We start from the raw sequence: 17,500 nt of genomic DNA, 5'->3' as shown, positions 1-17,500 counted from the left end.
GAAAGAAATGATATAAAGTAAAAAGATCCAGAAAGAACGAATCTTAAAACATTCATGATGAAATGAAAAAAGATTCATTATAAAAGATTCAGGATAAAAAAGTTCTGTTCTCTTTGGTAGGTCAGAGAGGGATGACCTGCACCACCTCATCCTTATTCATTAACACACTAATCAACACCTGTGACATTTCATCCTTACCCATTAACTTGCTAATCAACACATTAACCACATCTAATAACTCTCATCTAACTCTTTAGTGATAATTAATGAACTCGACAACAGCTCACTCACCCAGTAACCACATTTAATAACACCCAGGGAGCTTCACACACACGCACACACACAGACGCATACACACGCACACACAAAAACACATGCATACACACCCAAAAACACACACACACATACACACAAGCATACACACACACGCATGCACACAAAAACACACGCATACACACACACACACACTTATACATACAGTTTAATGCTAAAGTGGATTCGAGCTTTGGGGCTTATTATAAAAAGATATATAAAAATATTGATAAAGCTGACACTTGTGCTGTAAGCTGTTGATTCTCTGTGCTCCAGGCTGCAGCTTTAAAAACAAACACACAGGCTTCAAGTAAATTACGTGTGTGTGTGTGTGTGTGTGTGTGTGTGTGTGTGTGTGTGTGTGTGAGTGTGTGTGCTTGTGTGTGTGCTTATGTTTCAGTATTTTTCAGTCTGGGTGCTGATGATTACATTGCACAGGTGAGGCAGCACTGCTTACGGACGGAGTTCAGGACACAGCGACCGAGCAACTTCAGTGTGGAGCAGAAGCCAGTGGACATGCTGTTTCTCTTACACACTGAAACACACACATACACTTTAACTGTAATGGCCATGTATAAATGTGTAATACATGTGTAATTGTGTTGTTGTTGTCGCAGTGTACCTCGCTCAGCTCTGCACTCCTCGTCACCACACGTGCGGAAACTCTCAGGTTTGTCGTTTTTCAGACACAGTGAGCTCTTCACCTCTTCTCCTGATGCCTCACTTACACACCTGATCAAACGCTTCTGTACACCTCCACCACAGCTCTTTGAACACTGACACACACACACACACACACACACACACACACACACACACACACACACACACACACACACACACACACACACTATAAAACATGGGCGTAAATCCGGGGGGACGGACGGACGGACGGAGGGGAAATGCCCCCCCCCCCATCCGAGGATTGTCCCCCCCAAAAAAAATTATTTGAAAAATATCGCACTCTCTATTGTGAAAAATATATGTATGTATACCTAAATAATTGTGTAAGTAGAAAAATAAATGCAAAAATGCATTTAGAAACAGTTGAGTCCCCCCTCCCCTTCCTCACAGTGGTTTGACCCACTGCCTTTTTTCCCCAGGTCATCTCACCTACTCTGCACACACGAGTCAGGTGTGTGGCTGCTGCTCAATTCATGTTCAACTCCATTAAGTAGGGGATTTTATTCACTTTAAATAAAGCGATTCTCTTTAATGTAGTTGATGCAGACTCATTCATAAATTAGTTGCGGCAAAAATGCTGATTACGGATGTAATTTTCCATGAATCTGCTATATTAGCGATTAAAATATTACTTATCTAGTTAACGTTAGCTTGTTTACAATAGCTTGTTACATAGTGCACTGTAACTAACACGCCAAAGCCGTCGAGAAAAACTTTGAAAATAACCATAATGACACACTCTCCATGCTACAATAAGAATGATAAAAGTTTTTCACTGTGGGGACATTTCTTTATAAGTACAATTTGACTGTATTATTTGTGTCCCCCTTCAAAAATTGCTCATGAGAAATTTTATATTTATTTATTGTCCCCCTACTGTTAAATGAAATTTACGCCCATGCTAATAAAATAAACATCTATACGCATCATCCTTAACATCTATAGGAGCACAAGAATATACAAATTAGGACACACCTCCACATCATCCTGTCAATATGCATATGCTAATATCCCTAACAGTAGCAAACATTTTTAAAAAAATATTATTTAGTGAACTTGAACGTTAGTTTCCTGCACACGCGGAGTGTGTAGTGTGTCTTAAGCTGCTGTTGTGTATAAGGAATAAAACACTACAGCATGTGCTTTTATAATTCATTCCTGCTGTATTAGATGAGTAACAGTGATAGTGACCTGCTGCCAGGGTTCAGTAGCCCACGACACACATGGCTGCAAGTTACAGGGGGCGGAGCTTTCAGGTCTGAGACTTGCGTCACAGCGTCCAGGTTCTGGACAAAACACAGAGCGCTCCATCACTCCACTTCCACAACTCTGAGAGCACTGACAATCACACACAGAAAACAAAATATTAATTAATCTTCAATAAAGATGACATTTACATCCTGATGTCATTTAATGAAATGACCAACAACATAGTCTGTGATTTCAGTGTGTGTGTGAATGAGTGTGTGAGTATGAGTGCATGTGTGTGTGAGTATGAGTGTGTGTGTGTGTGTGCTTGTGTGTTAGTGTGTGTGTGTGTGAGTATGATTGAGTGTGTGTGACTGCGTGAGTGCCTGAGTGTGTCTGTGTGCGTGTGTGTGTTTGTGTGTGAGTGTATATACGTGCGGGTGTTTGCACATGCATGTGTGTGAGTGTGTGTACCTGTCCCCAGCGTGTGTGTTTCCATTGCACTGTAGGAGGTGATGGTTGCTCTGAGCAGTGAAACGGTCTCAGAACTCGCCCACTCTGAGAGTCCACACACTGCACATCCCTGTACTTCAGACCACTGACACAGCCGTCAACACACTGACACGTACACCCACACACACACATACCCACACACACACACACACACACAGGAATAAGTTCAGTGCACAGTTCCCCACAATGTCTGTGTGATAAAATCTTTCTTTATATTAACTTCTACTGTAACATTATATTCCAAACACTGAAAGGATTAAATAGCTGGACAGAACAGAAGGATCCTCATAGGTTCTTTGGGTGGACCTAGAAGAACACAACCCTTACACAAAAAAACACAACCCTTTACAATGTTTTTACTCTGAATGTGATATTTTCAGACAATCTTGATTGTTTTTATTTCATGTAAAATGCAAAACTTTACCGTAAACCTGTCTCTGTCAGTACTAATAGGGCTAATAAAGGTAAGCCATGGAATTTTTTAAAACAGCAGTTCTGTTAAAATGTCTTGAAAGAACAATTTACTTCTGTTTATCTGTCATTCAGCTGAACTTGTAGATTCTAGTCGATGCTTAACATATAATCTGCAGTGGATTCGACTCATGTGTGTGTGTGCGTGCGTGTGTGTGTTACCTTTTTCCATACAGCACAGGGTTGAAGGTTACAGTGTTGTGCAGGTTCAGGTCTTGCTGTGCTGCTGCAGTCAGAATCCTGACCAGAACTACACACAACTGACCTCCACACTGCTCCCAGTCCACAGGAAGTAGAACACTGACATATACACACACAATGAAAAAAGATACAGTTAAAAAAACAAAAATAAATAAAACCACAGCAGGGTAATACATAGTGAGAACACTATCACTGCCTCCAGGCTTCTGTTCGGTACTGGATTGTGACTGGTCAGAAGGTGAGGATTAATTTTCTACAATAAAGATTAGTGAGTTTTGTGATGAGACTAACATCGGTGTCAGTGTGTGATTGAAACACTTAAAACATCTTTACCTCACTCCAGTTGCCCACAACCCAGAACACCCCTGTGTTCTTGCTTCCTGGTGTTTCTGTGGTTCTGCTGGGGTTTCTGGCTGTGTGTCCGTTCTTCTTCCTCACTGTATGTGTATGTGGGGGGCTGTGTGGTCTCACTTGGGCCTTGGAGGTTCTGTGAGTTATTTTTTTTGATGATGCTTTAGTGGTCAGTAAAGTAGTCGTGGTCAAAAGTGTGTGTGTGATTGTTCTTGTCTTAGCTGGTTTTGTTGTTGTAATCAGTATGTGTGTAGCTGTTGCGTCGTTTGGTTGTGTCGTGGTCTGAAGAGTGTGTATAGTGCTGACAGGAGTGTGAACATTGAACATGTCCTCTCTCTCATCCTCCATGATGTAGTCATAGCCAGGTGTGTACAGTGATCTTTCAGTGGGCTGCTGCAGGTCTGAACTGCCCTCCTCATCCTCATCCACATGCTCATCCTCAACCTTGTGTGTTTCAGCTTCTACACTGCTGTTATTAACCAAGATGAAATCCTGATCATCTTCATGTAACACACTCGGAGTGTGTGAAGTGCTCACAGTGGGTGTGTACGGTGAGGGTGTGGGAGCAGACGTGAGGTCATCAGGATCATGAGCTGGAGTTGGGGTCAAAGGTTGTGGTCGGGTTCTGATGCAGCTCTGGAGGTTACAGAAGGTTGTGGATCGAGGTCGGGTGATGGGGTCACAGTGGCTTTGGGGTTCCATGACACACTTGACGCGACGAGACTTCACTCCTCCACCACAGGTCAGAGAACACTGCAGGAGAAACAAGACATTCCGCTCACACACTCTATTCACACTCAAGTTAGCACAGTGATTACACACACATACACATTAACGCAAACATCAAGTAAACTCACTTTATGAAATATCTGCCTTCAGAAATGTATCAATTTATTTTTAATTAGTGAGTCAGAGGTGATGATGGTGTGGCAAAAAACGTGCCTAAAATGATATGAGGGAGAAACCTTTAGAGGAACCAGACTGAAAATGGAACCTCATCCTCATCTGGGTGACACCAGAGTGGGATTAAAAATCATTAAAAAGACTGAGAGTAGGATTCTAAGTCAGTATATACACTGAGAATGGAATTATCAATCATTATAAACACCAGAGAGTGAGATTATGAATCATTATAAACAAAGAGCATGGGATTATGTGGACTATGGCATATATGACATATAAGTGTGTTGAAAGGAAGTTAGATAAGATCCAAAGACTCCATAATCCAGTGATCTAGTGAATCCCATCTATTGATCAAGGAATTTAATGAGTACATGTTCTAGTCTCCCATAAGCATGTGATTAGTGTCTGGATCCCTAGTGTTAGGGTTCTCACCTGGCTCCAGTTTCCCACAGCCCAGGCTGAGCCACAGGTCACATTGCGGTTGCAGGCCAGAGCTGCTTTGGGTTTGGGGAGTTTCTTGCAGTCTCCAGGGTGCAGCACTCTCTCCTCTCCAGCCACGGTTCTAACACACAGAACTGTGCGCTTTCTTATTCCATCAGAACCGCAGGAGGCGGAACACGACTGCCATCCTCCTACCCACCACCTAGTGATTATGGTTATAGTTCATGGATATAGTTCATGCTGTTACATACAGAGAACATAATGTGCTTCATTTGAAATAAGAAGTTTGACACAGACCTGGCAGGACACTCCATGTTCTTACAGTGGCGATGTCTGTCATCAGGTCGAGAGTTCAGATCACACAGCTCCTCATCCACCACTCCAACACCAGCTCGAAAACACCGCACCGGCTGCTGCTGCTCACCTACAGGTCCAGGGGTTGTTATAAAGCACACAGGTGAGAAAGCTACACCCACAATGCACTTCAGTGCAAATTCTTGACCCAAAGATATTAAACCTGATTTAACAGCAATTTACTCCATCTTTATCAGAATCCTAACACAAATATAACACACTAGATTTCCAGAAACAGTCTCGAACCAGAGTTTTGGCTCTACATTTCCCACTAGATGTCAGTCAAGGACCAGAGGAGTGAGAGACTGTTCAGGTCAAAGTACCACCTGAAGCTCCAAACTGCAACGTTTCAGGGCTTCAGCTGAACTTCTGAGTGTGTTTAATGTTTTATGTTGTGTTTAATGTAGGATTCTGTGAGGTGTGATGAGAGACATAAGGGGTTAAGAGAAAAATAGGCCCTATATAGTCAAATAACTTATATCTAATTAAGATAAACACGCCTGCTGTTTGCTGTAAATCAGCAATGTTAATGTGAATGTGCAGTTTTTACATGATTTATTCTATTTGTTGATGATAAAGTACTTACTTGTTTCACAGTGAAATATTACTCATGATTGTTGAGTTCAAAGCACAATAATAATAATTTCCTTGTACAGGAATAAAAATATCTCATGTGGAGTTTGTGTTGATTGTTTGTGTTGATTGTTTGTTTCTATGTGTAAATTTTATTGTATTTAACAACAATATTAAGTTGTTTAGGTCTGAGAAAGCTTTTACATGTTTTATTCCTGATCTCATCACTGCATGTGTTTGTAGTTCTCTAATTGTACTTTGTGCTGTATTGCTGTTGTCATTATCACCTTGTCCACAGGAGACGCTACAGTCAGTCCAGGCTCCATATTTCCAGATGTACTGAGGCTCCAGCAGATCGTTCTCCGCTGAGCTGTTCTTCTTCACTATGAACCCGTACCGTACACCAGGGTTCGTCTCCTGAAACAGCAGCTGAATAAAAACAAAGACAGAAATAACAAAATCACAAAAGTCACAACAACCTAAAACTGAAACAACATTAAAAACTAAATTAACATTCATAGACACAGTAATGTTATCTTGTGTGTGTGTGTGTGTGTGTGTGTGTGTGTGTGTGTGTGTGTGTGTGTGTGTGTGCGTGTGTGTGTGTGTGTGTGTGTGTGTATGTGTACCTGCACTATAATGGGTTCCTTTGTAGGCCCAGGTGATGTGAGGTTCTCCAGATTGCCGCTGCGTTCATAGTAGAACTTGACTCCGCCCACTTGGTACTCACCGTTCCACTGGATGATGTAATTGCCGTTCAGGTAATATTTATCAGAATTTGCTGCACGCACAGCCAGAAAGTTTGCTGCTTCCTCCACTTCCTGTATCACTATATCCCTCGCTCCCTCAGGAATCAGTACCATGTCTGTATAACCTGAAACACACACACACACACACACACACACACACACACACACACACACACACACACACACACACACACACACACACACACACACACACACACACATACACTGAAAGCTATTTGCCTTATTTAGATTAATGACCCACCGCTTTAGTCAGGCTTACACATAATACTTCCCATAATCTTGTGCTCTAGTACATGTACATTATCATCTAGTGCTTTCTAATATTATGAACAGCAGCTATGCTAATATCTCTATACTGTTTCTCTTTTTTTACACATCCCGAGGCATCCAGAGATTGTACCAGCTCCAGTTGTGTTCCATATCATAAAGATTTTGGACCTTCATTGAGATGAGGCCAAACCTGTGAGGATCCTGAGGCATCTAGAAATGTACCAGCTCAAGTTGGATTCCACTTCATAAAGTATTTGAACATTGTGGTCTTTGAGGACAACCACCTCCTCATCAATGCACGATTGTCAGACTGTATATTTATATTCACACCCTCCAGTGTCACCCAAATTAGGATGAGTTCCCATCTAAGTCAAGATTTCCTCCTTTTCCATCTAAGTGAGTTTTTCCTTGCCACAGTCACCTCAGCCACAGGGTTGCTCATTGGGGATTAATAAAAATAAAAATGTAAATGTTTCTAATATTAATCTTGAATTTTTGTATTATATTAATTTTTATATAATATTACACTTTTTTGTATCATGCTTCCTGTGTTCTGTAAAGCTGCTTGAGACAATGTCCATTGTTAAAAGCGCTATACAAATAAATATGAGTTGAATTGAATCTATACCTGAGATGTGCTTCAGGTGTGTGATTACAGTATGTGTGTATCACGTACCATATCCTTCTCTTTGTGTGTAAGTGTCATTCAGTGTCTCACAGCTGGAGCCATCACCCAGACACACACCACACTGATCCTCCTCAGCCTTTGAGTTTATTGCATAATCACAGCCTACCTCCTACACACACACACACACACACACACACACACACACACACACACACACACACACACACACACACACACACACACGCCTTTTAGAAAAAAAAATAAATTTTTTAAAGTGCTGTATTTCAATTCTGGACTCTGATTGGTTGTCATGTGCTGATTAATTGCTGACAGCAATTAAAACTACAGCAGCTGCACAGCACACATTAACACACTTAATCTGATCCATGTCACTAGCTCATTCACAGGGACACGTTATTAAAGTATGTTTCTGTTTTCTGTAGGGAGAAATGGGTACCAAGACTCCAGGGTCTTAATGATTTATTTTCTCTTGTTAACTTCAATAGAGAGAAAAAAGAGAGGCTGGTGAGGTGGTAGGTCTGTTTCTAGCTGCTATAATGTAATAGAAAACACACACACACACACACACACACACACACACACACACACACACACACACACACACACACACACACGGAGGGTAAGCCACACCCAGCCACTCTACCTTGCACACACCATTGATGCAGATGCTCCTGCTGCTGTTGGAGAAACATGGAGTTCCATCAGTCACAGCATCCAACATCCTTTCTGAGAAATCCTCATCATCAGGCCTGCAGTGCAACTCACATGGATTACCTGAGAGAGAAAGACAGAGAGAGAGAGAGAGAGAGAGAGAGAGAGAGAGAGAGAGAGAGAGAGAGAGAGAGAGAGAGAGAGACAGAGAGAGAGATTAGATCTGTTTTAAAGCATTTACACAACCTCACACACATACAGAATAAAATATTTATACAAAATTACGGAAAGGTTTGAAAGTTTCTGCAGTGTGCTCTAAAAGCTCTGATGCACTCGCTGATCATTATGGTCATCTGGACCAGAGCAAAGCTGCTGCAGTGGAACATTACAGGTTTTTATTCTCAGCTGTTGAATCTAAAATAATTACCAGTGTACTCTGTCTTTACACAGCTTAACATATGACATTTACTCTAATTCTGCCGTGTGCGTGTGTGTGAGTGTGTGTGTGTGTGTGTGAGTGTGAGCTGATCATGTGGTCTGGATCATGTGACCTACACTAAGCTCTGCAGGATCACTGCTCAGCCTCACAGTAGTGTTAACACCATGATTTACCTTGACCGTTTCACTGACCTCAGGAATTAAAGCACCGCTGGAACTAATGCATTAAGAGCTGTGATCCTGAAGAGATCCCGAGTTTACACAATTTAGAGTTCACTACACAGCATTTATGTAATAAGCAGTGCAGCAGGAAGTCACTCATGAGGCAGCACGAGGTGAATGTCCTGTGATGCTCTTTATTTAACCCCTTAAATGCCCAGGAACTTACACTCGGGGTCTACACACACTTACTGGTGTTTTCACTGAGGCTTCTGACAGCTTTAACGTTTTCTGGGTGTTGGACAGGAAAACAGAATTGACTGGAAATCAGCCCGGGTTCCCTGAGGGTTTTAGTGATTTATTAGTTATTAGTGTGTGTGAAATGTGTTTGATGTGAAGTGTTGAGATTACTGTGTCTGCTGATGGGGATCCACTGGTACAGCTGGTTGTGGTACGGAACCGTATCAAACTCACTGCACTGCATGTCTCGAAACGACGGCTTCTTCTTAACACACGGCACAGTGTTACATATCCTGTAGCGCTTCCGCTCACCTGTACAGTACTTCCCTCCAAACGCTGGCCTGAGAGAGTGTGTGTGTGTGTGTGTGTGTGTGAGAGAGAGAGAGAGAGAGAGAGAGAGAGAGAGAGAGAGAGAGAGAGAGAGAGAGAGAGTGAAAGAGAGAGAGTGAAAGAGAAAGAGAGAGAGTGAAAGACAGAGTGAAAGAGAGAATGAAAGAGAAAGAGTGAAAGAAAGAGAGAGAGTGAAAGAGAGAGAGAGAATGTGAAAGAGAGAGAGTGTGAGAGAGAGAGAGAGAGAGAGAGAGAGAGAGAGAGAGGGAAAGAGAGAGAGAGAGAGATGTTAAACATGAACAAGTTTAACTGAAGAGATGAAGGATGAGATGAAGGAAGTGTCCTACTTCGGCTTGTCACACTCTCTATCTGCTGATTGGACGCCGGAACCACAGGTGCGAGAGCAGTGAGACCAGGTGCTCCACTGTCCCCACCCACCATTCACTGTCTCAGGTAACTTCCCAACCACCACACACTCACCTGAGATACACCACTAGCATGCACACACACACACACACACACACACATTGATATTTGAAGGTCACACACATCAATCAGATGTGATATATATCATGATAAATGTTAAATATTAAATGATTCAGTAATAAAAGATGATTCTGTAATATCAAAGTTATAAAAAGATCAAAGACAATGTTCTTCATATTTGATGATTTAGTGTGTGTGTTTGTGCATGTGTGTGTGTCCTCTCTTACCTTCTTTGGCCCACACTTGGTTCCATCTATGGGTGCGTCCAGTTTGGAGCGACAAGAACCGTCCACTGAGCACCAGAGAATCTGACAGACATTCTGCAGAGACACACAGCATGGAACAGTAAACACTCAGAACACTCACTGAAGTATCCTGACACTCTGTCCAGGAAAAACTGATTAAAGTTCTCCTGTGGCTCTGAAGTGTGAGAAGAGTTAAAAGAGTTCTTACATCAGTTTCAGGACAGAGAGTGGCATTGGGTCCGTACTGCATCTGACACTGGTGCTGCCGAGTGTACCTCACCCCCGGGGCAACAAGAGCCATCATCATGTCCTTCCTAGATGGGCGATCATCTAAACAAAAACCCCAACCACGACTGAAAAGGGGGGGGGGGGGGGGGGAAGAGAGAGAGAGAGAGAGAGAGAGAGAGAGAGAGAGAGAGAGAGAGAGAGAGAGAAAGAAAGAAAGAGAGATTGAGAGAGAAGTCTGTAGAGAAGTATCTTCCAACAGGTATACAAAGATGGGAAATGTATGTGTTTGTGTGTGTGTCTGTGTGCATGTTTACTCACTCAAGGAAGTGTGTGATGTACTGCTTGCTGCAAGTAGACCAGGTGAGAGGTGATGAGTCGTACTGAAGCTGACGAGACATGATGAAGGGAGCACGACCCACCAGCTCACAGTCATTCCCCTGACCATCATGCTGAATCCCAAAACTACACACACACACACGCACGCACGCACGCACGCACGCACGCACACACACACACACACACACACACACACACACACACACACACACACACACACACACACACACACACACACACACATCAATCAGCTGACCATCATGCTGAATCCCAAGACCACACACACACATACACATCAATCCACTGACCATCATTCTGCATTTCAAAACCACACACATACAAAAACACACACACACAAACACACACACACCTGTGTCCGAGCTCATGTGCGATGGTGAAAGCTACAGGGAGTCCCGAGTCCTCGTTGATGTTACAGGAGCGGTGAGGTTGACACATACCAGACAGGTGAGAGAGTCCGAGTGTTTCACATGGCTGGTTCTTACCTGCACAGATATCCTTCCTAACACACACACACACACACACACACACACACACACACACACACACACACAAACACACTTCAGGGCGTCTTTGTGTATATTTTTGTACTGAATTCTAGTGTAGATAGCAGGCTTCTGAATGAGGATTAAAACAAAACAGGAACAGACCATTAAAAAAACCTCACAGATTTAGATTCTATTCAATTTGATAATGCACATACAGATTAGTATTTGTTCATTTTTATAGACGATGTATAAAAGTTTCAGGGTGAAAGAATGTCTATGTAAAATGTATTTGAACTTTTTCAGATTTTTCACGTAGTACTTAATTGTGCTAAATTCTATTTTTTTAGAGTGTATGAATCAGGTAGTGCAGATTTTTACCTTGTTATGAGCACAGCAACGTCGTGGTGTGCAGGATGTGTGTCGCTCTGAGGGTTCAGGTTCTTCTGCCAGCTACAGAAACTGGTCAGAGTGGAATCTGCATGATGGACGATCTTCAGACCTTTCTGACAACATGCACATGCATATTCTTAAGGGTGCCAAAATTTTTTGCTACCTGTGTTTTTAAATACATATATTTTAGTGGAATAAAGAATAACTTTTTTAGAATTTGTAAGATAGAAAGATAACCTCTTACAGGGTGTACAGGAGTGCAGTGTTTAATTTGAATTAAACAGGAAATCAATAATGTTCCAGAAAACTGCATGTTTACTGTTTCCTTTCACAGACACTTATATACTGATGTGTGATTAAATAGTAATGATTCATTCAGCTAAATAAAACTTATTAGTGACCCAGAACAGATCAGTTCTAACAGATTCAGATTAAATAACAGATTAAGTGAAAATAAGTCAATTAACCAATCCCGGTAATCTCAGGAGTCTTAACCATTTCGACTCAATAAACTCAGTTTTTTTAAGTATTTTGTATTTTGAATCATGACTCCTGAGGGATGAACAGCGTGTTTGTACCTCTTCTGACTGCAGCAGTATGAGTCGCACGAGAACAATGTGGATCGCATTGCCGATACTGGCATCATGGTAAATACCTGCCACCTGTAATAACACACACAGAGACACACACACGTGTAAACCTACTATCTGAATTTACATAAATATTATTAGCAGTATCAGTAGATTCTGTTTCAGAGTCTGTGGATTGTTCTGTCTGGGTTTATCACCATGTTCAGGACAGTGAAGATATAGTTCTCTACATTGTTGTTGCCATGGTACTGCAGCATTTTGGAGTCGGCCACCACCATCGTCTCCACCCAGCGCTCTGTACTCACTGAACGCCGACTCCGAACTTGGTCTGGACCTCGATGCTCTCGCTCCCAGCGCTCCCTTTCATGTTCTTTCTGCTTAGAGTGCTCCGGACTGTCTGTGATATCACACACACACACACACACACACACACACACACACACACACACACACACACACACACACACACACACACACACACAAATGTCAGCTTAAATAAACATAAAACAGAATTCATGATAATGTACACATTAAGATAATAACAAGTAGGGCACAGATACACCGATCCTGACCTTTGACCCCACAGGCATTCTGGACATCATGCTGTGTGCTGCGGCGAGCTCTGACACTCAGCCACTCTGAGTTACGATAGATGACATGCGGTTGCTGAGGGTGTGTGAGTGTAAGTGTGTGACCTCGCACAGGTTCAATCAGGAACACTCCGGTAGGGAGAGAGAGCATGCCTGTCTATCACACACACAAACACACACACAGAGTAACACAAATTATTCACAGTCTCACTGAAACAAGTTGCTGCTAGTTTTAACTGTTCCCAGGATCATCACCCATCATTACCCAGCAATCCATCACTTTCAGTTAACAAGTCTTACACGCACACACACACACACACACACCAAAAAATTTTGTGTGTGTGTGTGTGTGTGTGTGTGTGATTGTAAAACTCAGTAACATGGGTGTGACCTGATTTGTATGCAATAGAAGCAATCCCCACTGGCCTATTCATACATATCTGAACTCTCTATAGAGTCATTTTGGTATTCTCTAATCGTATGTGTGTGTGTGTGTGTGTGTGTGTGTGTGTGTGTGTGTGTGTGTGTGTGTGTGTGTGTGTGTGTGTGTGTGTGTGTGTGAGAAGGAATGCAGCTGTAAGTTATGGCTGTATGAGAATCAGACTAAATCCTGTTGTATGTTTTTGCTGACTGCTACATAAAATCCTTAAAGTGAAAATGTATGTGCCTGTGTGTGTGTGTGTGTGTGTGTGTGTGTGTGTGTGTGTGTGTGTGTGTGTGTGTGTGTGTGTGTGTGTTCCACTTCCTGGTTCCTGTTTCAAACTCCATCCACCTACATCAGGATACCACATGAATGTAAATCAGGAAACAGACACACTGACGATGCATACATACACAGAGCTCTGGCTGAATGATAAAACACACACACACACACACACACACACACACACACACACACACACACACACACACACACACACACACACACACACACACACATGGTCATATATATAAACGCTGGTCCTCTAAATGGAATGAAGTAAAACACTGCAGATGTTGGACTGATGTGTGCTCCAGATGTATTGTTAGGAAACATGAAAATTACATGCTGCAATACAAACAATGCTTATAACGGTTATTTTGTGTAGTTAGTGTGAATCTGTGGTTTGTGTTCTTTGGGTTTCAGTAATTACAGTGAAACATTCTGAGAGAAAACTGAACTGAAAAATGTCCTAAAATAGCAGAGAGAGACAGAGCATTTCAGGGATACGTCCAGGTAGAGTTCTGCTCCTGAGAGTAAAATTAATAAACACAGTGTGGTGTGATGTGAGTAACTGTTACTTCCTGATGGTGATTATTTTCCTACAGCAAGGAAAGTAATACAGCAAAGAAACAGGCTCTAACACCCAGGAATGATTAAGGGATTAGATTACATTAGAATACTTGATGGGGGGGCATGGTGGCTAAGTTTAGCCACCCACCTCCAGGGTCGGGGTTCGATTCCCGCCACCACCTTGTGTGTGCGGAGTTTGCATATTCTCCCCGTGCCTCGTGGGTTCTCCGGTTTCCTCCCCCGGTCCAAAGACATGCATGGTAGGTTGATTGGCATCTCTGGAAAATTGTCTGTAGTGTGTGATTGCGTGAATGAGTGTGTGTGTGTGTGTGTGCGCCCTGCGATGGGTTGGCACTCCGTCCATCCTGCCTTGATGCCCGATGACGCCTGAGATAGGCACAGGCTAACCGTGATGTGTCTGATTCACAGGAAGAAAAGCTACAAATGCAAATATAAAGAATGAAAAAGAAAATGAGAAAAAGTTAAAGAGTAAAACTAGCAGCAAGAGAGAACAAGGGAGAGGTGGAGTGGAGGGGTGAGTTGGAGATAATATAGGAGTGGAGTAAAGCAGTGCTGATTGACAGCCAGACAAATCTCCTGGGAGACACATTCCTGCACTGGCTAAACACACGCACACACACACACACAAAAGGCGTTTAGGTTTTTCTCTCTGAATCTAATTTTTTTCAGTTTTGTGTGCAGCCAGAATGACTCAAACTGGCAATGGAGAAGTTAATGCACTCCTAAACTCCCTGTCTCTCTCTCTCTCTCTCTCTCTCTCTCTCTCTCTCTCTCTCTCTCTCTCTCTCTCTCTCTCTCTCTCTCTGTTTTTCTTGCTCCCTAACTTTGTCAGTCAACATACCCTCTGTTTGTTGGTGTTTGGGGGAAGCTGGAGTCACTGAACCCTCTGTATGTGTGTCTGTATGTGTGTGTGTGTGTGTGTGTGTGTGTACTATTGCTGCTGTTTTGTGCAGACCAGCTGTGAAAAAGGACAGACCCTGATATACACAACACACACACACACACACACACACACACACACACACACACACACACACACACACACACACACACACACACACACACACACAAAGTGTGTTCAGTGGTGTGTGATTTCATCTGCATGATGCAATTACTAGATGTTCACTATGTAGTGCACTAAAAACTATGGTTATATGATGTGTGTCCGGTTTCCTGTGCTCACCAGGCCGTTACAGCTGCTCAGTGCAGCAGTTCCCTTTACATCTCCGTCCGTTACCATGCCGATGAGGTGACACTGGTTTTCCCTGTGAACCTCAGGCCCAGTTTCACTCCTGCTCTCTGTTCTGCGCTCTAACACGTACCCATGAGACAGCAGGTTGTTGTTGATGGTGAGGTTGAGGGTTAAATCCCTTCCACTGAAGTGCAGTTTGTAATACACACGCTTGCTGTCATGTACATCCAGGTCACGCCGTCGCCGCCTGCTGCTCACAAAATGATGTGACAGTGTGTGAGAGATGAAGCGACCATCCGCGTCCACTTTCTCAGGGTGAACAACGGAAAAGTCTCGATGTGATCTGACCATGTGTTCTGTAAACAAAAAATAGCAATTCAGTCACAAATGTTCAAAACTACGAGTTTTACTTTAAGTTACACTTGTGTGTGTAACACATTAAAAACAGATGATAACACCCTACAGGTACATAAAACATAGCTAGCATTTGTCCATCCTAGCAAGCAAAAGCTAAGTATATAAAATAATTAAATACATGCCTTTTTTATTTAATAAATATGATTGTAAGTTTCTACACACTCTAAACAACTAAAAATGTTGTGTTTGCTGTTAGCCAGGGTGGCATTAGAGAAAGTTCTTCCTGATTTATTTATTGTTACATGGTTTTGTTTTCATAATAATCCACGAAGAGACATTTTAGCTGTTAGCAATGTGCTAATGTTATTCCTTAGACTAACTATCAAAATAATTGCATGTAGCGCTGGCTAACAACCGCTTCCTCAGGCCTTACAATGTGAAATGATATTTTATCATGTAAGACGACGGACATTAAAAGGATGTAATACACAACATACCTAAAACAGTGGCTAATACTGACTAGCAAATCACTTCACTAGATACTTTTACTTACTTACGTTTATACAAAATGCAGTTTTTATTTTCAGTGACAATAAAGAAATGTTAAATGTTCTAGCTAAAATACCAAATGATTAGTCAGATTTATTCAGATGAATAAAGAAGTAATATGAATTGCTAATTATCCTAGCTGTTATGGTTAGCTACATAACCTCTAGCTAACTAGCACCAGTAGTATTCACTAGCTATATAATGTAAATACTTTTAGCTCCATGGTGTGTAATTGTTTAATGCGAAACTTTAAAAGTGAACATTAATATAAAAAGATAATGTTTTTCTCCATTTCCCTTCAAACTTTGTTTGTTACAGTTTGTTACACTGTTACACTGAAATTTGGGCGGGAACGTCGCCTCCTGGACCGCGTGACGTAACACGAAACGGTTAAACGGTGCATGCGCAAGAACTTCTCCTTAGGGCAGTGATGTGATTTGGGACGCAGCCCGTGCGCGAGCTCGAGTCACCGTGCACTAAACTTAAATCCGCCGAATTTAACACGGCGCGCCTTATAAACCGTTATAACCGTGAAAGTGATTTACATTGCATTGCGCGTCCGTTAGCGAGCATGCTGTGACTTCTGTGAGTGATCTGCTGAACCCCAGCTGAAACATGCATGAGAGCTTTATAAGGGCATGCTGAGCAAAGTTTTGCACATGACTGCTGAGACACACACACACACACACACACACACACACACACACACACACACACACACACACACACACACACACACATATGAACCTTGCTGTGTATCTGGAAATCTGTAGTCCGATGTGGAGCTGTGGAGAACCAGGAGGAGAAGAAGAGCTTCACCCGGCTGCAGAGGCATGATGATGAAGAAGAAGAAGAGCAGCTAAGGAGCTGGAGAAGATCAGCAGGGTTCAACTGGAGCTGCAGTTTAGGGGCGGAGAGAGAGAGAGTGGGAGAGAGAGAGAGGGAGAGTGGAAGAGAGAGATAGAGAGTGGGAGAAAGAGGGGGGATAGAGAGAGTGAAAGAGAGTGGGAGAGAGGCGGAGGGGGGTAGAGAGAGAGAGAGAGAGAGAGAGAGAGACAGACAGACAGACAGACAGACAGACAGACAGACAGACAGACAGAGAGAGAGCTACACCAACTTGTGATATTTATCAGTTTAGCATCTTATTAACACTTTATATATTAATACATGACATTGTCCCAAACCTCACGGCGTTGATTAATTTTCTCTCTCAACAGCTCTGACTGTAGCGCACGCGCA

At 42.5% G+C, this 17,500-nt stretch overlaps 1 protein-coding gene across 3 annotated transcripts in view; it reads right to left on the bottom strand.

Moving 5' to 3' along the window:
• The window catches only part of adamts12 (ADAM metallopeptidase with thrombospondin type 1 motif, 12), a 17,338-nt gene extending 101 nt beyond the window's left edge, over window positions 1–17,237 (bottom strand). The window contains exons 1-25 of one of the 3 annotated variants that reach the window (XM_047818471.1): window positions 17,009–17,237; window positions 15,347–15,711; window positions 12,852–13,026; window positions 12,477–12,676; window positions 12,268–12,351; window positions 11,678–11,802; window positions 11,164–11,313; window positions 10,776–10,919; window positions 10,438–10,582; window positions 10,212–10,304; window positions 9,846–9,991; window positions 9,340–9,509; window positions 8,324–8,454; window positions 7,708–7,828; window positions 6,621–6,865; window positions 6,279–6,420; window positions 5,362–5,488; window positions 5,056–5,266; window positions 3,703–4,473; window positions 3,331–3,468; window positions 2,659–2,802; window positions 2,188–2,334; window positions 935–1,088; window positions 742–847; window positions 1–595 (exon numbers count right to left, since the gene is read on the bottom strand). The exon at window positions 1–595 is cut by the window's left edge and continues 101 nt beyond it. In XM_047818471.1, coding sequence (XP_047674427.1) covers window positions 469–595; window positions 742–847; window positions 935–1,088; window positions 2,188–2,334; window positions 2,659–2,802; window positions 3,331–3,468; window positions 3,703–4,473; window positions 5,056–5,266; window positions 5,362–5,488; window positions 6,279–6,420; window positions 6,621–6,865; window positions 7,708–7,828; window positions 8,324–8,454; window positions 9,340–9,509; window positions 9,846–9,991; window positions 10,212–10,304; window positions 10,438–10,582; window positions 10,776–10,919; window positions 11,164–11,313; window positions 11,678–11,802; window positions 12,268–12,351; window positions 12,477–12,676; window positions 12,852–13,026; window positions 15,347–15,711; window positions 17,009–17,096 — 4,449 coding nt within the window. In that variant the 5' untranslated portion in view covers window positions 17,097–17,237 and the 3' untranslated portion in view covers window positions 1–468. Of the gene's footprint in view, window positions 596–620; window positions 848–934; window positions 1,089–2,187; window positions 2,335–2,658; window positions 2,803–3,330; window positions 3,469–3,702; window positions 4,474–5,055; window positions 5,267–5,361; window positions 5,489–6,278; window positions 6,421–6,620; window positions 6,866–7,707; window positions 7,829–8,323; window positions 8,455–9,339; window positions 9,510–9,845; window positions 9,992–10,211; window positions 10,305–10,437; window positions 10,583–10,775; window positions 10,920–11,163; window positions 11,314–11,677; window positions 11,803–12,267; window positions 12,352–12,476; window positions 12,677–12,851; window positions 13,027–15,346; window positions 15,712–17,008 lie in introns of those variants that run through there. The other 2 variants (XM_047818472.1, XM_027167877.2) reach the window with 2 other exon arrangements.
• Window positions 17,238–17,500: the final 263 nt, after the last annotated feature.

Source organism: Tachysurus fulvidraco, chromosome 9, assembly GCF_022655615.1.
Source record: "Tachysurus fulvidraco isolate hzauxx_2018 chromosome 9, HZAU_PFXX_2.0, whole genome shotgun sequence".
NCBI classification, from domain to species: Eukaryota; Metazoa; Chordata; class Actinopteri; order Siluriformes; family Bagridae; genus Tachysurus; species Tachysurus fulvidraco.
Note: the sequence above shows the minus strand (reverse complement) of the source record. Positions and strands in the feature narration are given on the sequence as shown.